The sequence below is a fragment of the Zalophus californianus genome, chromosome 1 (assembly GCF_009762305.2).
Source record: "Zalophus californianus isolate mZalCal1 chromosome 1, mZalCal1.pri.v2, whole genome shotgun sequence".
In the NCBI taxonomy this organism is placed as follows: domain Eukaryota; kingdom Metazoa; phylum Chordata; class Mammalia; order Carnivora; family Otariidae; genus Zalophus; species Zalophus californianus.
Genome location: NC_045595.1, coordinates 70,199,190 through 70,225,479, shown reverse-complemented (window position 1 = coordinate 70,225,479; position 26,290 = coordinate 70,199,190). Strand labels below are relative to the sequence as shown.

The 26,290-nt window shown below is 47.9% G+C and overlaps 1 protein-coding gene across 7 annotated transcripts in view; it reads right to left on the bottom strand.

Annotated features, from left to right (window-relative positions):
* The window catches only part of TRAK1 (trafficking kinesin protein 1), a 175,142-nt gene that overhangs the window by 91,070 nt on the left and 57,782 nt on the right, over positions 1-26,290 (bottom strand). For 3 of the 7 annotated variants that reach the window (XM_035725653.1, XM_027582461.2, XM_035725581.1), the window contains exon 2: positions 20,093-20,389. Coding sequence is in view for 3 of the 7 variants with exons in the window: in XM_027582454.2 (XP_027438255.1) it covers positions 16,490-16,580 (91 nt within the window). In the remaining 4 variants the exon portion in view is untranslated. Of the gene's footprint in view, positions 1-16,489; positions 16,826-20,092; positions 20,390-26,290 lie in introns of those variants that run through there. The other 4 variants (XM_035725676.1, XM_027582454.2, XM_027582457.2 and 1 more) reach the window with 4 other exon arrangements.

Genomic DNA, 26,290 nt, shown 5'->3' with positions numbered 1-26,290 from the left:
CTAGCTCAGCACTAAAGATACTTAATGCTACGGAACTGTATACTTAAAAATAGCTAAAATGGTAAGTTTTATGTTATGTACGTTTTACCACTATTTTTTTTTTTTTTTTTTTTTTTTTTTTTTTTTGAAATAAAAGACGGTCAACTGCATTAGGGATTTCCTTTTCTTCGACTGGGAACCTGGGGACCTCAGCACCTTGGGGACAAGAAAACATACACATGGAATAGACGTTGAAGAACATGTGAGGGAACCGTCTGGATGGCGGCAAGCACCGGGAGGGAAGGGAAGAGAGGAGGTGGAGGGGCAAGGCTGAGCAAGGACACCCATTTGTCTCGGCATGCCCAGGACAGCCCCAGTTCATGCCGGCTCTTCCCATGTAAGCATTACTATCACCCTCTGTCATACCCAAAGGTGTCCCTTCTAGAAAACAGTGTGGCAGGGTCCTCGATAAGTTAAACACAGAATCACCCCATGACCCGGCAATTCCACGCCTGGGTTTGTACCCTGAAGAACCGAAAGTGGGTATTCAAAGAAAATCTTGTACACAAACGTCTACAGCAACACTCTTCCCACTAGCCAAAAGGTGGAAACAACCCAATGTCGACCAACGGGTGAACTGATGAAGAAAATGTGGTATATCCATACAACGGAATGTCACTCTGCCATAAAAAGGATACCTGCTATGATGTGAATGAACACTGAAAACATCACGGTGAGTGAAAGAAGCCACTCACAAAAGACCACATGCGATATGGTTCCCCTTCTAGGAAATAACCAGAATACTTAAAGCCATAGAGACAGACAGTAGATTGGCAGTTGCCAGAGGCTAAGAGGAGGGAGAAACGGGAGTGAGCACTAACGGGTGGGAAGTTCCCTCTGGGGGTGATGAAATGTTCTGGAAATAGATGGTGCTTACATCTGAATGCACCAAATACCAGTGAATTACACACTGTCAAAATGGTTAAGTGGGAAATGTTATACAGATTTTAACACAGTTAAAAAACCTTAATAACAAAAGTGTCCCCACTGATAGACCACACGGCAATACCATGGCACACTCGCTAGAATGGCTTCAAAAAAAGACAGTCGCATGAGTCAGAGAGGATGTGCAGAAACTGGGACCCTTCCACACTGCAGACGGGGATGGGAGATGGTAGAGGTATTCTGGCAGCTGGTACAGCTCTAAGTCCACTGCAAAATCTCTCTCAACTGCTTACTTACAACCGTATGGTTCCGTAAATTACACCTCAACGAAGCTGTTAAAAATTGTCCTTACTCGAACAATGATCACCATAACTTGGGCCGACTACTTAGGAGATCCGAAGTTAAAATGAAAGCTTATCAAATACAAACGGGGGTCATAAGCACCTGTAAATTATTTCTGCACATTCCTGTATGTTAACAGTCACATCCTCAATACACTTTTAAAAAGATGTTCATTGCAAAAACAACAACAACAAAAAAACCCAGACTCTGAAATTCCGAGAATAAACTGGTGGTTGCCACAGGGGAGATGGGTGTGGGATGGGTCAAAGAGACAAAGGGGATTAACAGTGCATTCATCTTGGTGAGCACTGAGAAATGTACAGAAATGTCGACTCACTGTACTGTACACCTGAAACTAATAGAACCCTGTAAGTTCATTATATTTGAATTTAAAAATTAATTTTGAAAACGAAAAGATGTTCACTGCATTGCCAAATACAAGCTTCACGTCTAGCAAAAGGGCAGTATTTAAGTAAATCACACCAACTTAATGGAATATTATAAAGCCACGAATATCAATTATTTGTTCATTTCTGGGGAAGGGTCACTGGGGCAGAAACTGGAACGAAGATCTAGGGTGACGGTGTTCCAAGCACAGGGAAGAGTCAATATGAAGAAAGGCCAGACGCATCCTGTGTGGCTGGGGCTAGGGCAGGGAGAGCAATGCAGGGGAGGGGAGTGAGACCTCAGCACCTAGAACCTTTAGGCCATGGCAGGAGGTCTGAACCCACTTGGGAACAGTGGGCAGCCGCTCCACAAGAGTGCCGTGTTTTGACTCAGGAATGAAACAGGCCTCTCTGGCTGCTGTATGGACAGACTGGAGGGACGACCAGCGGGGGGTAAGCCAGGATGCTACTGCTAAGGTCCAGGCAAGAACCAATGGTGGCTCAGGCTAGAATGACGTAGGGAGGAGAAGCGGCTGGATTCAGGAAACACGCTGGAGGTAGAGGTAACAGCACTCGCTGACGGATGAGAACAGCACAGGTGAGCTTGCCACAGATTCCAAAGGAGAAGGAAGGAAGGAAGACATCCAAAAGCCCTGGAGACAGTCATTAATTCCAAAACCACTCTGAAAAATCTCTCTTAGACTTCCTGTGATTTTATTTCTCTCCCCTCCATATGCCTGGGAAAATTCACTGGCGATGTCATCAATATGTCACGGACATCTGTCCACCTCCTTTTTAAGGGCCGCATAGTGTTCCACTTTCGGCATACACAGTTCAGTTATGTGATTCCCCATTCACAAACATCTCACGTTTTCGCAATTAACACTGAAATAAATATTCCACAGTGGCTGCACCAATTTACCTTCCCGACAACAGTGCACGAGGGTCCTCGCCAATACCTGTTGTCTCTTGTCTTTTCCATATGAGCCATTCTAATAGCTGTGAGGTTTTGGTTTTGGTTTGCATTTCCCTGATGACTGTTGATGCTGAGCACCTTTTCATGTGCCTGTTTGGCCGTTTGCATTTATTCCTCAATAATATCCAACATCTTTTCATGGACATATTGGCCATTTTCTTTTACAGGATGCTCATACGTATTTTTTCTTGCTTATCTCTACTTTAATATTGATAGACACAGATGAGCTTTGTATTAATCCTCTTTCAAATATAGTACAACTGTTCCCGTCACCCCCCATTGGCTTGTCTCTGGTCTTGCAACCCTACGCGTGTTTCCTGGTTTCCCCCACACAGCCTTGGGTGCTGCAACAGGACTTCCTGGCAGGAGCTCATATGCCGGTGGCAAGTAGGGAAGTGCTCTTATACTGCACAGGCAGGAGCCCTTTCAGCCCTATTTTAAATAAGTTTAAAACAAGCGCTACCCGTAGGGCTCCATCTCCAAGGAGGTGTAGCCCAGCCTTGCATGGATCTCAGTTTGCAGTGACTGCACTTCCTTCCATGCCCACCTTCATGGAAGCTGCAGGGCTCAGAGCCCCCATCGCCTGCATGTCTCACTGACTGGTTTCTGCAGCCTCGCCTTATCCCCCAGCGTCCTGTTTGTGCTTTGTACTGTTTAGTGTTCTGGTTACAAAGTCGCTTAACTCCTGTTATTTCTGGCCTGCAATTTTGCAGAACATGCGAGCTTTTCAGGAACAGATACATCATATGACAGCAAGAATCCCTGTCTCAGGCTTCATTTTTAAATAGTCAAAATGATCCCCCATTTTCTTTACAGTTCTAGCCTCTGTGTCCCGCTTCAGCACGGCCTTGCCCATCTCAAGATTATTAAAAATATCCAGCAATATTTACTTCTACCACTTTTATGGCTTCATTCTTGACAGTCTATCTTTGAGCCATCTGGATTTTACTGCGTGTGAGAGTGATGGAGGGATCCAGCTGTACTTTTTACAATGATAACAAACAACAGTAATAACAAGGCAAACATTTATGGAGCGTTAACCATCACTAAATAAATCCTACCAGGTGAGGCCGCTGCTCTGTGAAGCCAAACCTAATCCTTACTGATGTGGAGTCACCAGGAGATAAATCTCTATTTCCCTGATTCTCCACAGCAAAGATAGGACAGCCGATGACACTCCACCTCACCAATCTCCCTCCCCCTCCCTTGACTCCTGTTGCTTTAATCTGTGGGTTCGGACCCAGTCTCCTGTTTTAAAATTATTAACCTTTGACACTTACACTTGCTTTCTGTTTTCCAAAAACATCTATCCCCAATATTTATCGTTAGCCTCTCTAAAGCTTTCAGGGCAGCCTGAGCCGAGCAGCTGCCCGAGTTCAAGGCCCATACCCTCCCACTCATCCTCTCCTCCCCAGAGTTACCTTTCACTATGGAATGACAGCCAATTAATGTCAAAGGTTAAACTCGGAGAGCAACAGTCAGACGTCAAATCAGGAGAAGTTTATTTTATTAATAGAACACAATTTTATAAAATCATAATGCCTACTGTGCCTCGACCATTGGATGCGGTCCACTGCTTTACTGTTCATCTAAATGATTTCCCAGGCAGGAAATTCTGTTTATGAGCGAACAATGGCTACTTTCTCAAAACATGAAGTGAGATCATCTGGTTATTAAAAGACTATAAACTCATCCCCAAAACCATTACTATAGCCTGACAATAAGCATTTAAGCCAACTAGATAAAACCAATAAAACCTGAGCGTGAAATGATTCCATGTTCCTTGAACCAGGTCTCAAACCAACACAAATGTAAATTCAAAAAGTAGACAATTACAAAGGGTGACTCCTCCAAAGCAGAATATAAATGAAGAAATAGAAAGGTATGATAAAGGACAAATGTTAAAGCTATGTCCTCAGCTGATGTAGTTTTGATGCACAGGTTCTCAGGGGCAATGAAAGTATTGGGTGTACACCTGCATAGCACAATGACCATTCAAGAAGATTCTTGGCTCAGGCGATGCCTGGGTGGCTCAGTCGTTAGGCGTCAGCCTTAGGTTCAGGTCATGATCCCAGGGTCCTGGGATCGAGTCCCGCATCAGGCTCCCTGCTCAGCAGAGAGCCTGCTTCTCCCTCTGCCTGTAGTGACCCCTGCTTGTGCTCGCTCGCTCTCTCTCTGATAAATAAATAAAATCTTAAAAAAAAAAGAAGATGATGATGATGATGATGATTCCTCGCTCTGCTCTCCAAGGCCAGGACTGTGCCTGTTAGGGCCAAGAAACCAGGGTAGCAGATTCCAAGAGGTGACCCTCCAAAAGCTCATTAAAAATTCAGTCACACTGGGGGGGGGTAAATGGGAGTGGACTGGGGGTGGCAGCTAAAGGGTCTGGAGTTTCTTTTGGGGGTGAAGAAAATGTTCTAAAATTGATTTGTGGTAATAACCACACAACCCTGTGAACAAACAAAAAGCCATCAAATTATACACTTTAAGGGGTGAATTATATCTCAATGGAGCGGTCACACACACACAAAAAGGTAACCACAAGAGATGGGGAAGCAGGGTCACCGAGCACACATACTACCCTTACTTAGGCACACTTCAAAGTCCTTCACAAAAACGATGTTCCTGAAAGATAAATCTGAATCCACCAGGAAGGTTAAATCGCCTTTCCCATCATCCTTGGGAAGACCAAGGATCTTCTCATACCCCTCCCAGACATTTCTATGGAGAACAGGTTAAGCAAAACGAGGTTTCATACTTAGAAACAAGAAGCTTTGGCTGCCTAGAAAATTCAATGACATGGAACAGCCATTTACGGCTTTACCATGCTGAACGGTGGGTGGAGTATTACTGGACTCACCAGCAGCCTCCCAACTAACAAGGGGTATTCTTTCTCGTACTGTTAGGTTGACACCCAGAGAGAAATCAGGGCTTGAACGTCTACGCCAGAAGTCCACCAACTACGATCCATGGTCAAATCCAGCCACAGCCTGTTTTCATAAATAAGGACTTTACTGAAACCCAGCTATACACTCATTCCTTCAGTATGGTCTACGGCTGCTTTCAGCTATGACTGCAGAGGCCAGTCGTCGCAACACAGGTCATGTGACCCACAAGCCTGAAATATTTACTCTCTGGCCTTTAGGAGAAAGGTCTGCCAACCCCTATTCTAGGCCATAGGAGAGATCGTGTACTCCCCGAGGCTTCCTGAAGGCCACCAAGGGGCCTCAGCCATTTGAGGATCTTCTCAAATCCGGCTCCTCATCTTATTCACAATTCTTCCTTCACTATCTACCCTGGCTTTGGTTTTGGTGCACTGTGAACAAAATACCACTTCACAGTTCTGTGACTGAGCGGGGCCACAGAACTTGCCTCGGCCAGTCTGGAATGTGAGAATGTGTTGGCTGAGTTTGTCTGCTCGGCCCTGTGTTCCGCCGGAAGGGTCCAGCCCTAGACAGCCAGGGACCCTTGAGCTCAAATCCTCAAATAAGAACTAAGTGGAGCAGACCCAGATTTGAAGCCCAGGCAATCCTCAGGTCACCTACGACCACGATCTAGGAATAAATGTTGCAGCACCCACTGTGGATTTGGGAGTGGTTTATTACCCAACAAAACCTGACTAATATATACGCTCAGTTTAAAATGATATGATGTCTGGGGCGCCTGGGTGGCTCAGTTGGTTAAGCGACTGCCTTTGGCTCAGGTCATGATCCTGGAGTCCCGGGATCGAGTCCCGCAATTGGGCTCCCTGCTCAGCGGGGAGTCTGCTTCTCCCTCTGACCCTCCCCCCTCTCATGTGCTCGCTCTCTCTCTCTCTCTCTCTCATTCTCTCTCTTTCAAATAAATAAATAAATAAATCTTTAAAAAAATAAAAATAAAAAAATAAATAAAATGATATGATGTCTGATGACTGAGAGCTAGAAGAATAAAGTTGCCTGCACGGCACTGAAATCACACCACCATCAGGACCTCCTAACCAGCAGCCTAAGCAGGAAAGACATGGTCACGCTTGGCTCTCATAATACCCTCCCCCTTGCAAAAAAAAAAAAAACAAAAAAAACAAAAACAATTTCTGGAATGAACTCCAGCAAACAGCAGATGGGGATCAACTAAAATAAAGGTGGAAGGAACAAGACAGAGGAAGGCATGGAGGAACGGAGGGAGATTTGTTTTGTTCTACCCAGCTAAGCTGTCTGTCCTCCCTGTCGGATTCTTTGGACAATTAACCTCCTCTTTCCTTCAGTCCCTTTCAGAAGTTGCGGACCCCAGGGCACCCCACATATCTGGTCTCCGGGTTAAGGCTGCCACTCCCGTTGCTGGTGCTTCCCTTGCCCACTAGGTGGTGCTGCGTGCACACCTGGGCGGGCCACTCCCAGCCTCCTGGTCCCAGGCAAAAGGAGACTGGGCACCAGAGGACTCCCATACCCTTTCTCAAATCAGACGTGTCTCTTCCCATTTCTACCCACCACAACCCCCCCCCCCCCATAAATAGGGAGAAATCGAGCTGAAATAACAGTGAGCAATGGAGTTCACACCTGCAGTTATGATCATCTGAATGGACTGTTGTCAAGGTTTTTCTTGATACCGAAAAAGAAGTAAAATTATATTTATCAGACAAGCTGAAACTGAGCATGTTGGTTTGAAAATGAGAACAGAATTCCTATAAGAGAAGGAATGTCAGGGTCACCATGCCCCTAGGCTTAGCCTTATCATCATCGTCTTTCCAACCATTAAGAAGAAGGAAGGTTCTCTCCCACTAGGAAGTTTCAGTTCAGCCCACATACATGTCCCAGCATACAGATCAAAATCCAGGAGGGCTGAAAACCCCCTGGAAGAAGATTTGAGTCTTGCTCTGAGATGGTTCACACGGGGTCTGGAGTTAGCGTCCGCATTCTCTGGCTCCTCCAGCCACAGATGGTTCATTTTCTTCCACCTGCCCTTACCCTTGCTCACTTGAGACTCACGCCACCCCTTGGATCACGCTCACTTGTCCACTTCCTAGTCCCTCCCTGGACCACACACTCCACCTCTGCCAGCTGCACCTGGGCCACCTCTGAAACCTGAAATTCAGGTGCCCCCTCCCGACCACGACCAGCCCCTCCAGCCCCCTCTCCTCACAGCTCCCCCTCACTTATTCCCACTGTGCCACATCCAGACCACTGCCCCGTGATCCCTCCACTTTGCCTCAATGGTGCCCTTCCCTCCAGCTTGAATCCCACAGCCCTTTGCTTCAACTACCCTCCTCATTCCACAGTACTTTCACCCAATTCTGCAGGAACAAGCGTCTGCCTTACCCTGCCCTGCCCCTGGGCTCCCGGAAGCACTAGGGGAAATCACAAAGCACTGCGGGGCTGGTGGAAAGCTCCAGAAGGCTGGGGACTCCCATGTTCAGAGGGGCCACCACGCCCAGCACCCCATCACCTATTCTGACACAGTGCTGGGGTGGCAGGGCTGGGGATGAGATGGGCTGGGTAAGGTCTGAAACAGCCTCTCTGCAGGGCAGTAATTCAGGGTAAAACCACCTTGCAGCAGCTTCCCATTGCCCAGAGAGTGAGTGGCCAGTCTCTGTATGCTCTCCCTCCTTCCTTCACTCCCCCAGTGGTCAGGTTCCCTCCTGAAGACTTCCAGAGCTCACATGCAAATGCTCAGCCCTCCCTTCCCATTTAGCTCCATCTGAGAATTCCCTAGACCTACTGCACAATGGCTGCACGCACAGTGTTAAGGAGCAGTCCCTTCTCTAGTCTGTTTGCTCACCTGCACGAACCCAGCAGCATGGCTGGGAAACACCTTTACTTATCTTCCTCTTCTAGCCAAACCCCAGCATATCCCAAATCAGTATTATGTAGCCCCTTCATTATCCCAGATGTGTCTGAGAACAGAAGAGGGCTCCTATTACCCAGACATAAGAAAGGAACTAGTTTACAACAGGCCACCTTCACCTCCTCCGTGTGCCAGAAAAGCACTAAAAAACATTAACCCAGCAGGGCCTGCAACCTGCTGTCTTTACCTAAGTAGTTCTGGCCGAATGTGGCACAACTTCTAGAGTCTGCCCAGCTAGATCCACCCCTGTTGTAAAATTTTTAGAAAAAGAAAAAAGAGGTCGTGGCCAGGACGGGGCATCTGAACTTCAGGTTTCAGAAAACCTGGGTGGCTCAGTCGGTTAAGCATCTAACTCTTGATTTTGGCTCAGGTCCTGATTTCAGGATCGCGAGATCAAGCCATGTGTCGGGCTCCACACTCAGTAGGGAGTCTGCTTGAGATTCTCTCTCTCCCCCTCTCTCTGCCCCTACCCCCACATGCTAGCATGCGCTCACACTCTCTCTCTAAAATTAAATATTTTTTAAAGAGAAAAAATAGTTTCTCTTATGGGGGCGGGGGAGAGCAGGGGAAGAAGGGGAAAGGGAGTAGGGAGGGAGGGCAGAAGAGGGGAGACAAAGACAAGAGAGGAAAGAAGGGGAGAAGTAAAAAGAAACGAGCAAAGGAAAACTGAAAATAGTCCTCTGAGCTAGCCCTCCGGCAACGGGATGCCCACTGGCCCCTGGCTCTGAGGCAGGTCCTGGTATGACTGCAGTTTAAAAAGCCAGGGCCCTCCAGGCCTTCCCAGAGCCTCGGACTGACCACGTGTCCGCATGCATGTGTTCAGTCTGTTTCCCAGGACAGACACCTGCGAAATTTAAAGACTCGAATCACAAACACACAGTGATCCCTGTTTGTATAAGGCACAGGACACACCCCAGCGGGTGATCCAAAACCTGGCTCCTCACTTCTGGAATTCAAAATCAAGCCATGCTGGCAGTGAACCGCCAGCTGAGGACGATGGGCAAGGACTGTAGCAGATTTCCTGGTAAACTGGGCTGGGTGGAGGCAGCGTTCACCAAAATGGGAATTAAGTAGAGCCTGTAAGTAAAAAGAGTCACCAGTCCTTACTGAACACCTTCCCTGCACCGCTGTACCAGGTACTTAATAGGAATCACCACAATGAGTACCAACGGCCCTGAGGTTCTTACTGTCATCCCATTTTAGAGATGCAGAAACAGGTTCAGAGACCAGCTGACTTGCCCCGGGTCCCACTGTAAATGCTGTAGCCGTAAAACACACCCGGATGTCTCTGCCCCAAAGCCAATATGCTTTAGGCTGAGAACCCCAGGAAGCCACACTGCTTCTCCCTTGGGAATACTGGCAGAGTCTGTTTGGGCTGAAATATGGGGGTGGCTGGACTTCCCACAGGAACAAGTTCATGGCACCTTGAGAAAGTACAGTGGGTCAACCCTTATTTCCTCTCAAACCCCATGTATGTCCACTAAGGTTTCAACAGAACTATGTTAGAATAAGCATAAAAGGAGAGCACCCTATATATCTTATTAAATGGAAGGACTAAAGCTTTAAAAAAAAAAACAACAACAGAGATCATACGCTACAAGTCTATGAAGACGTTTAATGGAGGACATTTCCATCACTGTAGAAGGTGCTACTAGGCTCCTTATATTTTCTAAGTATTTCACAATAATATGTCACTTGCTCCCTCCAGTAAGTCCATCATTCCCATCAGACAGGGAGAGAAACAAATTCTGCCTCCCCAGCACCCCAGAAGCCTCGGAGACCTGCCCCGCCCTGAGGCTGCCTGGCAAGGCCTTCCAGTGATGGGAGCCAAATCCAGCCCAGCTTGCCACTCCCCGCAAAGCCGGCCCCTGAACAAGAAGAGCAGTAAAAGAACAAAAAAGGAAGAACAAACCCAGCCGGGCAAAGGAAGGAAGAAGTGAGAGAAGAGCCATGGGTGGGTAAAAGATAAGCACGTTTCTGGGAGACAGATGGGAGCGCGCTGATGTCAGAAAGGACAGGGTAAGTCTGGGGCCCAGGCTCAGAGACAGAGAGACAAACAGAAGAGGGGGAAGGGGCCGCAAACCAAGGGAGAGCAGAAGGGCAACAGGTGAAACTCTGCAACCCGCCGTCCTTCCCCTCGACCCTCCACCTACCGCCCCAGCCTCAGGCAGCCCAGGGCTCTCCTCCAGGCCAAATGCACACAGATGAACAGACAATGATAGCGAGACAGACAGACAAAGCACAGATGATACACAGACGGCAGGCAACTGTAACAACACTGAAACTGACTCACTGAATGCTTACTATGTGCCCACAGCATGCTCAGCACTCTGCGTGTAGTAACTCGGTGAATCCTCACGGCAAGCCAGTGAGGCAGGTACAAGGAGACCTTCTCCTCCGTTGGCAAAGAGAGAAAGGGAAGTGTAAATTACTATTCTCTCATACGGAATCATGGAAGTAACTACTCCATGGGCTAAAAACAGAAACTGTTAAGAAGCATTTCTCCTCAGATACGGAAAATAAAAATAAAAACTCCTTCTATGTACTGAGAGGAATATAAATCGAGACCATCTGCGCTCTTGTTTTCACACCTCAGTTGGCAAAGTGCGAGGTGTTTGCTAATACCCGGGGTGTAGGGGGGTGCAGGGGGTGTGGGCCCAGACACCCCCACTTTATCTGAACAATAAAAAATACAACCTCTCTGGCAACATCCATCAAAACTAAAGTCCCCACTCCGGAAATTCTCACAAGTGTCTTCATCCCATAGTTGCTCAAATATCTGGGAACGTCAATATCCCCTGCAGCCTTTGTCGACATCACGAGGGACCCTGAATTAAAACCACCCAGCTAAGCTACTCCTAACTTCTCAACCCACAGAAATATGTGAGACTATAAATGTTTGCTGTTCTAAACGGCCAAGGTTTGGGGTAGTGTGCTGCATAAGTGATAGAGGAGAATTAAATGCAGGTAGATATAAAAGGCATTTAGGACAACACCTAGTACATAGTAAGTGTTCTATCAATGTTAGCTATTACTGTCAATAATCTTCGCACCACAGGGCCTTTGCTCACCCTGTCTTCACCGCTTAGAATGCTCTTCTCCCATCCCCACCCTGCAAACTCCTACGTACCCTTCAGACTTCTGCTTAAATACTGCTTTCCCATAGAAACCTTCTTGGAAATGCCACTTCAAAAATCCCCTTTATGTAATATTTTATCACCCTCTGCTTCTATGAATATCAAATAAATAGTAATAGTAGTTAAATAGTAATTCATGTGACTATTTTTAAGACATTTTTCCTCTTCTGAAACATAAAAGAATCTCAACCTGGCACACTGCCCTATCCTCCGTACACACAATAGAAACTCAATTATACCTCTTAAAGGTCAACAACCCATTAGAAACATGAGCAAAAACAAAACACACACACACACACACACACACACACACACACACACACACACACATAACAGGCTGTTTGCAGAAAATAAAATGCAACAGAAAAGGGGTACAGACTATTCATAATGAAAAAGATACAAAATAAAATGAAGTACCTTTCTTCATGACTACCTGACTAACTGAGATGAAGAGTTGATGCCCAGAGTTGGCAAGAAACGGCCACTCCCTCACACTCACACTAGGCACTAATGGGTGCAAGCAGTGCTGTGGTATAGACCAAATACTAAATGCACATCCCCTGTTACCTTACAGACACATAGGATAAGTGACCCAAAAGATACACATGCAAGAATGTTCCCAGGCGTCCTGTTAAAACACAAACCCTGGAAATAACGTAAAGGCTCCACCAAGAGGGGTCTGCCCCAAACAGCGGCTCTTGCTTGGACCTTAAGTGCCCAGCACACAGTCAGTTGCCCTTGCAGTTGCCACCTTCCGGGTGATTCCACCCGCAGAGAGGCAGGACCTGACTGTCAGGCACCCTGACGAGGCCATGTGCACGCCATCGCAGCTGAAATCCAGGTCACAGCGGTTTGCTTTAGCTTCTCGTCTACGTTACAGTGGGGCAGCATCATGCCATGATGCTGGTTCTTTAAAAGTGGTCTTGAGAAGGATGAGTGATTTATCCATTTGCAATTAATAAAGGACAAATTTTAAAATGTTATAAAAAGGAACGGTACACCTGAGAATTGCTGGATTAAAAAAAATGATAAGGATGAGAAACAACAGGAGACTCTGTAGCTATTTTAAAAGATTAAGGCAATATTACATGTATCGTAATGAAACAATCGTTAAGTGGTAGTGTCAACTTTTTTAAAATGCAGATCAGGGTATAGGGTATGGTCCCATTTGTGTTTTTCTGAAAAAGAATCTAGAAAAAAAACTTCTTGGAATGATTTTTTAAAAAACACCGTTAAACTACATAGATGATAGAGTTATTCTACATTGCTGTGCTTTGGTATAATCCAAGTTTTACCACTTGAATGTATTATTTTTATAATTTAAAACCCTAATTAAATGAAATCATTAAAAAAATTTTTCAGGGTGCTGGGGTGGCTCAGTCAGTTAAGCGTCTGCCTTGGGCTCAGGTCATGTTCCCAGGGTCCTGGGATGGAGCCCCGCATTGGGTTCCCTGCTCATCGGGGAGTCGGCTTCTCCCTCTCCCTTTGTGTGCACGTGCTCTCTCTCACTCTCTCTCAAATAAAGAAAATCTTAAAAAAAGAAAAAAAAAAGATTCTCTTTCCCTCTCCCTCTGCCCCTCCCCCTGCTTACTTGCTCTAGCTCTCTCTGTCTCTAAAAAAAAAATTTTCACAATGGAGGAAGTTCATTGAAATAGGCTCAGCAAATGCCACTGCTGGGTCTAAACCCCAAGGACCCCTATTTTACATGAGAGGACAGGCCACTCCACTCTACGCCTCCTTAAAGGTATGGGTGATAACAATACCCACCCCACCCCCTACCCTAGCAGGGTTGTGCCAAGGACGAAATGAGTTTCCCCAGAGGTGCTTGGAAGCCTGCTAGGTAGGCATGGAGCAACCACTTGTAAGGTCAGCCTGTTGTTAGCATTTGTGATGGCTAACTGTCAACCTCACTGAGCCATGGGATGACCAGATAGTTGACCAAACATTATTCAGGCTGTTTCTGTGAAGGAATCTTTGGAAGAGATCAACATTTAAATCAGTAGACAGAGTAAAGCAGACTGCCCTCCTTAATGTGGGTGGGCCTCATCCAATCTGGTGAAGGCCTGAATAGAACAAAGAGACCTCCCTCGAGTAAGATAATCCTCCAGCCTGACTGCCTTGGAGCTCTGACATCAACTTTTTCCTGCCTTTGGACTCAAACTGAAACACTGGCCCTTCCTAGCTTGCAAGCTGCTGGTCTTTGGCCTGGAGCTACACCACTGGGTCCCCTGGGCCTCCAGCTTGCTGACTGTAGACCTTGGGACTTGTCAGCCTCCATAATCCCGTGAGTCAATTCTTTATAATAAACCTCTTTATATATGTATATCCTGTTGGTTCTGTCTCTCCGGAGAGCCCTGACTAATACAAGATTTATGAAATCTGATTTGTTCCAGGTCTAATTACAGCTATAAAGTTCCAGTTCATGATGGTCTCAGCTGGAAGGGCTCAAATCCGTCAATGTTCACACGGGGGGTGGGGAGGGCAGGGAACACAGACAGGTCTCTCTGGGCCGCAAGTCCCAGAGTCACCGCTGAACTGCACAGACAGGGGAACATCTGAACCCAGCTGCAAGGCCTGCTCCTGGCAGCCGCACACCCTCTCTCGCCAAGTCCCTGGAAAGCCCCTACAGCAGACCCTGGCCAAGGGGGCAAACAGGGTGCTGAGGCCAGAGGCCCACACCTGGCCCCTCAGCCAGCAAATGCCTCTGAACCCTGGTCTGGTCACATCGAAAAGAGGGCACCTTGACAAAAGCATGCATGAAGCGACCTCACTCTGATACCTGCAAATCAAATTAATATAAATTCATTATGAAAATGGAGCTTCTGAAGGAACACCATGAGGAATGCTATTTGCTGCTGGGATCGATGTTCTGAAGCCCCTGCAAAGCACGCCTGATTAATACTTTAAAATAAGATCACTCTTGGGGCGCCTGAGTGGCTCAGTTGGTTAAGCATCTGCCTTCGGCTCAGGTCATGATCTCAGGGTCCTGGGATAGAGCCCTGCATTAGGTTCCCTGCTCAATGGGAAGCCTGCTTCTCCCTCTGCCTCTGCCCCTTCCCCTCTGCTTGTGTGCTCTCTCGCTCTCGTTCTCTCTCAAATAAATAAAATCTTTAAAAAGAATAATAAGATCCTTCTTTAATTTTGCTTAACATAATTTACTATTTGCCAGCTTCCTGAAATGGTTTAAAATGGGTAAAGACTAACAGGAATACACTGGATACTTTCAAAACTTGTTTCAAATTCAAAACGAAAACCAGTTAGGAAGATAAAAATATATGTATCAAGCACCTGGAACTACAGCTTCCCGACTGCATGCTAAGAATCTTACTAACGCGTCTTACCTAAATTTTACAATGTATGTCAAAGACCCTGTGTGACAAACATTCTCCCCACTCACCTCACAATGAAGGACTGATGGAGAAGGAGGATCAGAGTTGGCCTCCACAATCACTTATAGAGTACTTAAAAGAGACGTGAATGACTGCGTGTTTTGCTGAAGATTAAACATTAGCTCTGGAAATCAGCGTACGAGGCCTTCCCCCTGCATTCCATGAGCAAAAACCAACTGCTAAACAGAGCACATTCCACTAAGAAGAAGAAAAGAACACTTCCAAGTTAAGAGTTTAGAAAACATACACGTGTAATTCCCTGGATTCTAATTCACATCTTCTCACCCCATGAAAGAAGGGATAGTTCACGGTCCATTCTTTTCTGTTTCATTCAGCCAAGTACCATTTAGGTTATAACTTTTCAACGGAAAACACATGAGGAATTTTACATCAGACATGAACCAATAAAAGCAAAGACATTAAACTGAATTCATAAAAAACACCCATAATATCTTCTCTGAGCATGTTTTCAGAGGATAAACCATCTAGTTTGATGGCTTAGGCTAATGATGGAAAAGGAACAAATCCTAAACAGTGGATTTGCAGAGTGGGAGCAATTCTCATGGGGCCGCCGCTGGTCAGCTACACCTCCGCCCGCCCCCAGTGCTCGGGGCAAGAACCAGTTCTCATGCTGGACCCCAGCAAAATGCTGGCCTTGAGGAGCTCTTCTGATTCGGTCAGAATCATGGAACATGCCTGAAGGAGCTTTACGTAGCCCCCCCACGCTCACACACTCACGGGACCCCATCATCTCTCATCCAAACTCTTAAATGTCCTGAAAAACTGAACCAATTCGAACAGGCCGAGAGGGGCTCGCCTCTCAGTTTACTGGGTTTGGGCCCAGACAGCTCTTGGTAACAGCATGTAGGCAGGGCAGATACCAGACACTCATCCATCATCGGACTCTGATCGGCCCCCCAGCAGGGGAGACAAGCCAGAGCAGAGCTGATTCGCAAGCTCTCCATCACTGGGGTGTGGATCAGAGGTACGGACGGGGCCAAGCACACTTAGTAAAGAAAAAAAAAAAAAAACAGGAAAGGCAGAAAAGAGAGGAGGAGGAAGGGAGACGCTAACTCTGTTCTTTGCCTTTCAAAAAAGTCCTCACTGACCCAGATGCCAGGTGAGGTTCTGAGAAACCAGGATGAAGACACAGAATTAGGAAAAACTGAAGAGTTGGAGAGGCCAGAGCAGGGCTTGGAGACCCTCCCTGTTTAGCTGCTGCAGTGAACCACAAGGGGAAGGTGGTGGGAGCCCAGGAGGCCTGGTCCCAACTCAGAGCTGCCCCTCTTGGCCGCGTGTCACTGCTTCCCCTGAGCCTCCGGGACGAGGGGATGAGGCGGCAGCAGCCTCTAAGGACCCTCGGCTCTGCCCTTTGGTGATGCGATACTGCAATTTCCCCACACGTGCCCAAGGACGACCCACCAAGCAGAACAGGGCAGGAGAGACACTACTTCTCCTGTGGTCTCCTCTCCTTTCCGGCCACACCGCAGAGAAAACAAACAGCAGACAACTTACCACAGGAGTCTGTCCGAATGAGCTTGCCTTGGCCGAGTCCTGGCAGAGGCTGGGCCCCAACGGGCTGCCCGAACTGAAGTACCAATGCCATGTACAGAAATCAACTCCAAAGGCAGTTCAGTGAGAAAGGGGACTCTCCATGAGAACCCCAGCGCGGGCAGGACCTCGGCACAGCTACCCTCCTGTGCCTTCCTCAGCAGCTTTCTCGGTTTGCTTGTTGGGGCAAATCCTAAGATTGTGAGCTGCTCCGGAGGCACAATGGGTTACGTAACTCCAGGCAGCCTGGGCACCCTATCGGCTCATCTTGTTAAACCGCCCCAAAGAGAAAATGACGCACCCCAAAATGTGATATCCTTAAGTTGAGGGGAGGGGGGAGGAGCAGGGGAGCAGGGCTTTGTGCTGGACATTGGGCTCTGCCTAAAAATGAAAGAGGAACAAAAAGTCTGCTGTTCACCTCACTGCTCGCTGGGAACCAGGGGCGGAGGGTATTTATCAGAGGCCGGATGCCAAGTGGGCTCCCGGGACTGCACTTGGCGAAGCCCCTGGAGGCACAGAGGCGTTCTTGGGGACACTCCAGGTCTCTCCAAGAATATTTTTCACTCTGTGTCCTCCTCTCAGTGACCATCCAGTAAGACTTGAACCTGAGCAGGTCCTGCATCATCGGGCTGCCCAGCACCTTGAACACGTAACAGGGTCTGTGCTTACACTCCTGTTTACTGAGCCACCGCCAAACGGGACAGCACTGAGCTCTGCTGCTCAGCTGTCCTCGGGGCTTGCCACCCACGTCCCAGCAAAGGGCCCCCAGGCACCACGCCCTGTGGCGTTTGAAGTTTCAGCACTGCATTCTACCATTTCTTTGCCCTCGGCTGTCACGTTCAGAGAAAGTAAAACTATTTCAACAGGCTGGACGTTTCCTGGATTTCGCTGGCACAGATGCCACTGGAAGCCTGGGAGTTAGTTCACACGCTTGGACAAATGAGGACGCAGTTGGGACACTGCCTCCTCCAGGAAGCCCTATGGGTCCTCCCCCAAACTTCCCCCTCCCAGGCTCGGCCAGGCACCCCCCTCAGCGTGCTCCCATGTGCCCGTGCTTATCACTGTGCTAACCACGGTGCACTGTCCATTTTCACTTGCTCATCTGTCCACCCCACTGGACTGTATTCCGGGGGGGGGGGGGGGAGGTGAGAACTCCTGTTCCAGGGTCACAACCTGCACGCAAATCTCACCCCTCAGAGCTCAGGGATCTTAGGCAGGATGCTGAGCCTCTCATGATTTAGTCTCTTTACCTGTAAAAAGGAGATAATAGACCCCACTTGCCAAGCACTGGCCTTAGTGAGATGCTATTTTAGTCACTGGGATTCAGGGCTGCACAAAGTCCTTGCCCTAAAATACGAACACATGGTAGCTCATGACTAAGTCCCAGGAAAGGGAAAAGGGCAGTCACGAAAAGGCCTCTAATGAAATGCCCTTTGGAGAAAGTGAAGAGGGAATCATGAGGACATCGGGGGGTAAAGTGATCCAGGTGCTGGGCAGCAGCAAGAACAAAGGCCCTGAGGCAGCACATTCCTGGTGAGTCCAAGGATTAGCAAAGTGGCCAGTGTGTCTGGGGTGGAGTGGGCACAGATGAGACGGTCAGGGGGGTAGGAAAGCCCTGTCACTGAGACCACAACCCGCCACAGTCAGAGAGGAGCCCACTGGAGGTCTGGAGCAGAAGAGTTAAATAAATCATCTGATTGTGTGTTTAAAAAGCCTCTTTGGTGGGTAGACAGAGAACAGCCTGCACAGAAGCAAGCACGGAAGCAGGAGGCCCAATTAGGAGGTCGCTGCAATAATCCAGACATAAGAGGAAGGTGGCACAGAACAGGGTAGATGCCGTAGAGCTGGTGAGAAGCTGTCAAATTCTGGACACGCTGAAGACACAGCCAAGAGACTTCCCAGCAAACTGGGGTGTGAAAGATACAGAGGCCACGGATGCCTCTGAGGTATCCGGCCTGGACAACTGGAAGGACAGGAGTACCATTTATAAAGACAGGGTAGACCACAGGAAAAGCAGGCAGAGGTGGAAATCGGTTCATTTTTGGCTGTTCGAGTTTAAGATACCTATAGGCATCCAGGCGAAGATGTTGTATGTGGAGTTAAACCAACACGTCTGGCCTCCAGGGGAGAGGATTAGTCTGAGGACAGGGGTCAGCGTGGGGCAGATTTTAAATCCTGGCGACTGGGGGAGATCACCTGGGGCACGGGTGCTGATGAGAGACCGAGGGGCTTAGGAGGACTGAGCCCTGGGCCCTCCAACAGCCCCAGGCTCGGGAGGACCAGCAGCCAGCAAGGTAGGAGAACAGGAGAATCAGGGAGGCAAGGGAGGACTCGATTTCCAGGAGAAGGGAGTGGTCGGCAGTGTCAACCCCTGCTGAAAAGGTAAGGAGATGAAGCCTGAGGACGGACCCCTGCACTGGACGAGGCCCTCAGTGCTGGGGGAATGGGGGGCTCGCAGCCTGCTTGCACTGGACACAGGTGAGAACAGAAGAGAAGATGCAGTGAGCACAGAGAGGAGCAGAGACATGGATACGGGCACTGGCCGTGGGGGCCGCGAATGAGTCTTTTTACAAAGGGAGAGATCACAGCACGTTTCTGTGCTCAGAGGAGAGCTCCATGAGCAAGGGGAAATGGATGACATGGAGGGAGAGGAGCTGGAGGAAATGTCTCCTTCCAGAAGTGGGCAGGCCAGCAGGGGCGGGATTCAGTGCACGAGCAGCCAGAGGGCCACTCACTCGCGGGGCCGGAGCCCAGCATAAGGGCTAGGCACCCAGGCTGGGATCCTGGGCCATCCCGGTGGCCCTCCGTACTTGGGACACTCCTGATACACAGGAGGTCCCCCAGGCTTAACTGTGAGACAGAGCAGTGGAAAGCTACTGGAAGCAAATCTGCACATTTTCAGCTGTCACCGGGCATTGTTTCAAACAGGAGGAGAAAAGTAAACACTGCAGACAAAATGAGAACCAGGGCGAACTTTGATATGAAGGCATCTGGATGTAACTCTAACAATGCTCCTCGCTGCTGTCTGTGCACCCCAGACTACACCATATCTGCTCGGAGCCCCTGCGTGTGCTGTCCCGATGATCCCTCGGGGGGGAAAGGAACAAGCAAGAGCTCCAGCATGATGAACTCTGCTCCTGGGACACGGGGAAGGTGTGACTGATGCAAGCATCTGTAGGAAGCGCTATCCAGGCAAGCCTTGGCAGTAGGTGCCGGGCACCGCAAGCAGTTCTCCAGGTTTGCACCCCACAAGGCAATCGTGTGTGATCTCCATTCCACCTGTCTTTATGTGTGAATCAGACACTGAGCCTCAGTGCGGGTGGGGGGGAGCACCAAACTACACTGAGCATCACCACAGGCTGCTCAGGGTTCAAAATTTCCATCCTTAAACTTCACGGCGATTCTTCATCTCACGTGGGTTCTGCATGGCGGGGCTCGGAATCGCAAAGCTCCGACTCTCTGCACTCAGACTTTTTCTCCCCGGCCCTTCACACCTCCCCCAGACCTACTCCTGTGGCCACGCCCCTGGGCCCCCTACTCTGTCCCAGGCAGGAAAGGCCCCCTTACCGGTGATGGTGCAGGCATCCCGGTACCCTCTGCAGCTGGGAGCATCTTCCACAGCCTCGCTTACATAGTGCTCCTCAGGGATGCCCGGGCTGCAGGCTAGGACTGCATGGTTGCACGCCTCCAAAGGGGGCACAGAGTTGGCCAAAGTGTCGTCGTGCGGAGCTGTGGCGTCCAGCTTGGCAGGTTTCACAGGGAGGTGCCCACTGCCATCGGGGGCCCCGTTGCCGGAGTCTGGGGCAGTCGGGTAGACAGCCCCCGGTAGGTCTGGCACACCAGCAGGGGCTCCTTACAGGGAATCTATGGGACAATCCAGAGAGAAGAGCAGAGTTAGTAAAGTCTCTGGGGGGGGGGGGGGGAGGACAAAATAAGGGCCCTGAGATGATGTGGGTTCAGATCACAAATTCTGCAAAGTGTTTCCTTCAAACCAAGGTATTTCCCACCAAATTCTTCGATTTTGATAAAAGAAACTGCAGTAAATTGTGGACCTGCTTTAGCACAACAGTTCTCAAAGTGCGACCTGAGAACCCCTGGGGTTCCCTGAGACCAGTTTGAAGGGCTCACCAGGTCAGATTTTCTAAGGTAGTTCACCCTCATTCTTTCTCACAGAGCACCAGGGGAGTTTTCCGGAGACCACATGATGTGTGGTGACACCTTGTCCTGAAGGCTTATTAATGGCATGTGTACTTCTGTACCGCTGTGGCTTAAATTTTTCTGTTTTGATTTCTAATACAATACATATGAATCAATATAACACCTATGAACAAAAGCTCTCTGGGATCCTCACTAATTTTTAAGGGATCCTGGGCCCAACAAAGTTTGAGAATTACTGCTCCATTATATAGTTCTTTTTTTTTTAATAAGTATAACAATAATCAGTATAGTTAATAGTTAATAACCAGTATAGTTCTTTTTTTTTTTAACAAGAAAGAAAACAAAAAGAGGGGAAAGCTAACAGACATTTTACCCAACACCAACACGGCACAGTCAGTCCGGACCAAAAACCACAGCCCTAGGTCTGTGACCTTGCCCTCCACAAGAGGTTATTTACCACAATACACCAAGAGTTCCGATTAGATATAAATGAATTCAGCCCTCATTAGAGTGAATACACAAATACAACGTGGGAAGGAGCTGGGGAGCCTGTAGATCCCTGGTGAAAAGTGAAAGGTAACCAGGGATAAAACCAGATTGTAACATCTAGTCAGTGATTCAAATACAAACGGATAAGCCTCCTGATAAGAAAAAGTCTGGAATTCCCAAGCAGAATCCCAAAAACATTGCAGGCCGCAGAGGCCTGAAGAGGCAGACCAGGAGAACTCCAGAAGAGACCTGTGAGCCAATGAAGCTACTGTTTTATGCAAAGACAACAGAAAGACATTGTCAGATATTTAAAAAGCTTAAAGATCTGATGCCGGATACTCCCGGGGAAGCTCCAGCCAGGTATGCCAACCACACCTTACGGGCTCCCACTAATGAACAGATGAACGGAAAGAACTCAAAGGTGAGGAAGGCCTGCTACAGTAAAATGGCAGTGAAATTAAACCAGGGACACTTAGAATTAATGTCTAAATAATGCGCATGATTCACAAACCTGAAGCAAACAGCTCAAAAGGGAAAAAAATGGTCAAAGGATATAAAGATTCTCTAGTCCCCAAAAAAGAAATACACAAACACACACACACACACACACACACACACACACACACACACACACACACACACACCAAATATGTTAAGGAACCGTCACAGTGATCTCCCCCCGCCCAAAAAAAAGTCTCTTTATCAGACTGACAAAGATTTAAAAATTATAAAAAGGTTCAATTTGGCAAGAGTTTTAAGAAACCGTTTTAGGCATTACTTGGGATGGGAGGGGTGATGATAAATTCAGGAGGGCAGCCTTGGCTAGATGTATGTGGCCTCTGGCTCGGGTGGACGTGGGCCCAGGATATTTATCACTGTGAAATGCTAAGAACGGCCAATGTGCTACAGAGAGCAGGGGGTCCATTATAGCTCCACCACAGACAAGGTAACCATGCAGCCGAAAAAAGAAGTTTCAGAGCCCATATGAGTTTATCATCATGGAAAGATGCCTGGCCCAGAGAGATGGGAGATGATGAACATGGCCCTCCAAAAGTTTTAAACCCGCTAACAGACTGAACCCTCACTCAAACCTTCCATAATCTGTACTCAGATGCATTCTAGATGATCCTAACACAGAAGTTTGAAATACTTTCTCCCTTTGCAAAATGCTACTGTTCTACTGAAAGCTAGGAAAATTCCACTCGAATCAATGTATTCTTTTTTTTAAACAAGGGGTTTCAAATATACAGATTTATTTTTTTTTAAGGTTTTCTTTATTTATTTCACAAAGAGAGAGAGAGACAGCGAGAGAGGGAACACAAGCAGGGGGTGTGGGAGAGAGAGGAGCAGACTTCCTGCCAAGCAGGGAGCCCGATGAGGAACTCGATCCCAGGACTCTGAAATCATGACCTGAGCCGAAGGCAGACGCTTAACGACTGAGCCACCCAGGCGCCCTCAAATACACAGATCTCTTAAAGAAGACCTCAACCGTGGATTATACAACTTTCGCTTTCAAAGTCCATAAAGTGAGGGAATTGGCCTAAACTCTCATTACATGTCCTAAATTGCTACTGTCCTGCCTCTTGGCGCCTTTGCTTCAATTTACAGTAGTCATACACTCACTCCAGAAACATATTGTTATAAAACGAATAGTTCAAGGGCGCCTGGGTGACTCAGTCAGGTAAGCATCTGCCTTTGGCTCAGGTCATGATCCCAGGGTCCTGTATCGGGCTCCCTGCTCAGCAGGGTGTCTGCTTCTCCCTCTCCCTCTCCCTGCTTGTGTACTCTCTCTCTCTCTCTAACAAATAAAATCTTAAGAAAAAAAAAATAGCTCAAAGTATAAGCACTTTCTAAAAAACATAGTTTGGGCACATCAGCAAATGCTCACTCAAGCCTCAAAAGGGAACACAAGCAACCATTTTGAAGTACAAAGTACACTTCTTATGTGCCGCAACTGGCAAAGCCTTCAGAAGCTCGAGAGGCCTCTCTTTTTTAAGCAGAACAGAACTACTACAATTTATTTTCTCATCTCAAACCCCGGTGAAGAGAATTAAGTACATAGGCATGTGCATTCATATGCATATGCTGCACTTGAGGTACATCATATCCCATAATTTGTGAATTTTAATGCTCACCACGTGACTTTCTTTGGTCATAATATTTTTGTTGTGTTGTGGTTTAAAAAAAGCCACATAACATAAAATGTACCCTCTTAACCATTTTTAAGTGTAAAGTTCAGTAGTACTGAGTCCATTCCCACTGTTGTGCAACCAATCTCCAGAACGCTTTTCGTCTTGCAGAACTGAAACTGCACCCATTAAACAACCCCCCAGCCCCCTCTCCCGCCAGAACCTGGCAACCACCATCTACTTTCTATCCTATGAATTCACTACTCTAAGTGCCTCATGTGAGTGGAACCATACTATGTCTTTTTGCAACTGACTTATATCACTTAGCATAATATCCTCAAGGTTTATCCATGTCGGAGCATGTGTCAGAATTTCATTCTTTCTAAAGGCTGAATAATATTCCACTGTATTGAGAAGCCCTTCTTGAAAAGAAAAGACCAATCTCTAGCCCATTAAAGTCAAATGGAAAACAACCTAAACTTCTATCAATACAAAAGTAGTTACAGGGGTGCCTGGGTGGCTCAGTCATTAAGCGTCTGCCTTTGGCTCAGGTCATGATCCCAGGGTCCTGGGATGGAGCCCTATATCGGGCTCCCTGCTCAGCAGAAAACCCGCTTCTCCCTCTCCCATTCCCCCTGCTTGTGTTCCCTCTCTCGCTGTCTCTCTCTCTGTCAACTAATAATTAAATTTAAAAAAAAAAATTAAAAAAAAAGTTACAAATTACAGCCAACCCAAACCACTGAAATTCTGGAAGAGGAGATAATCCACCTCAGACACAGGCCTCCGTGCCAGGTACATCTAACATTCTCAAAATAATCACAGATTCGCAGATTCAACCATAATATTCACTTGCCAGCACTTCCCATCCTATTTCACTGTGAAACCTTTCTCCACGTGATACCTAGCTGTGTGGCGTTTACCTAATGGAGTTCACCTTGGGAAAAGCCTCCCTGTGTTTGACTCAACCTCCATGCCTCCATCATCACTTGTCCCGAACACACATCTCCCACACATTGTGAGCATCTTGAAAGCTGGTCCTGACACCTGTTGGGTACTAAGTAAATATTTACAGAATAAACAGTAATGACTGAACAACAAAGAATTTGGTCCAAATGATGCTGAGGATCTTCTGAAGCTATGAAGTGGTAGTTCTATGATCCACATATGAACCAAAGGGTCTAAACTCCCAAATTTCAACTCCAAATGCTAACCTTGAGGACTAACAAAAATCAACAGGAAACCTTCTGAAGCACGCCTGAGGTGTTCCAGGGATGAGGACCATACCCCGTGGGCTCTCCAGGATGGCGCCAATCGAACCTCACCGAATCATTTCCATTACTGACCAATACACACCAAATGTGATTTCGTGTAAGATGACGCACACACAACAATTCAGGAATCAGGAAGTCTCACCTATAAACCCCTCAAAAGTTGGCTTGCAAGTTCCTCACCCCGTTTCTAGCTTGAAGAAAGTCAGAGCCCGTGTCCCCTGGGGAGACCTCAGGGATGGTGGGGGAGGGGCGACGATGCTTCTCTTCTTCCCCAAAGTGTAGGCAGGTGAGGAGTGCTGTGAGAGACACCCTAACATTTCAAAAATCAGGTTTCCCAGAACAGTGGTTTATCAGCGCTTTTACTCATAATGCAGTATTCTGCTGGTAACTCTGGGTCTCTAAGAGCTCAAGGATCAGAAATAAACAGAGCCAGGCACCCAATCAGACTCCAGAGGCAAGCAGCCGCTGCAAGGAGGCCACCCAGCACGGGACCCCAACAATCCCAAAGCATCATTTGGGGGAGAGGGGGGAGAGATGAGCTCCTGTATGTCTCAGAGCCTCGGATTCCTCCTCTCTGAGGCAATAATACCCACATCTCTCAGACTGTTAAACAGATTATAGACACAGATATAAGTAAAGTAGCCAGCACCATGCTAAGCACACAGCAAACCCTCCAGTTTTACAAATTCTCAAATTGGCTCCCCCCCAAAATTATTTACTAAGAGAAGTGACCCTTGAATGTACCTAAAGGTGCACAATTTTGAACACCGGTATTCTGTGAAGCAGTGCACATCTGTCAAGTCTTAACCATGTCAACTTTTTTTTTATGATTTTATTTTTTTGAGAGAGAGACAGTATGGGCACGAGTGGGGGAGGGGCAGAGGGAGAGGGAAAAGCAGACTCCCCGCTGAGCAGGGAATCCAACACGGAGCTCGATCCCAGGACCCTGGGATCATGACCTGAGCTGAAGACAGATGCTTAACCGACTGAGGCACCCAGGTGCCCCACCAATATCAACTTTTATTAAGAGTTTGTTTTTGGAAGCTCTTACACCACCCACCACCACCTCCCCGTCCTTGCTGGGGTCCTGTGACCAGCCCCATTTTACAGTTGAGGCAAGCCATGCTCAGAGAGGTTCAGTAACTTTCCAAAGGTCACAGAGCCAGCAATCCACGTCTTCATTGCAACAAGTGACGGAAACCCAACGTGAAGACAATTCCCAGCACCCGGTCTCTTGCCTTCCCCTCCGTCTACCGCACGCGAGCATTTGTGAGGCTTCATGGGGTCCAGGAACAAAGCAGCCGCAGCCCTGGGTGCTCTCTGGCTCCGGCAAACCCTGGCACCCCGAGCAAAAGGCCTCTTTCAGCCAGAGGGAACAAACAGGGCTTAGGCAAAGTGAGAGTGCATGGTCCTGAGCCATGAAAGCGCCTCTGTTTCCCTGCCTGAATTCTGCTTGCCGAGCCTGCGCCAAGGAGGGATTTTTCTCAGCAGAGGAGTGAGAAATTCTGCAACCTGGTCAATTCTTCAGCCGAAGGGGTGCCAGGGAAAGAAGTAGGAGAAAGTACGCCCGGAGGCAGCTTCGCATTCGAGCTGAGAGAATTCTCTGGCCTCCGGCCTGAGGCCCTTAATCCCGGCTCCCCTGCCTCACTCTTCCTCTCAACTTGTGGTCCTCGATCCTGCCCCCTGGTTGTCAGGGGACGTGACGGGCCACTCATCTT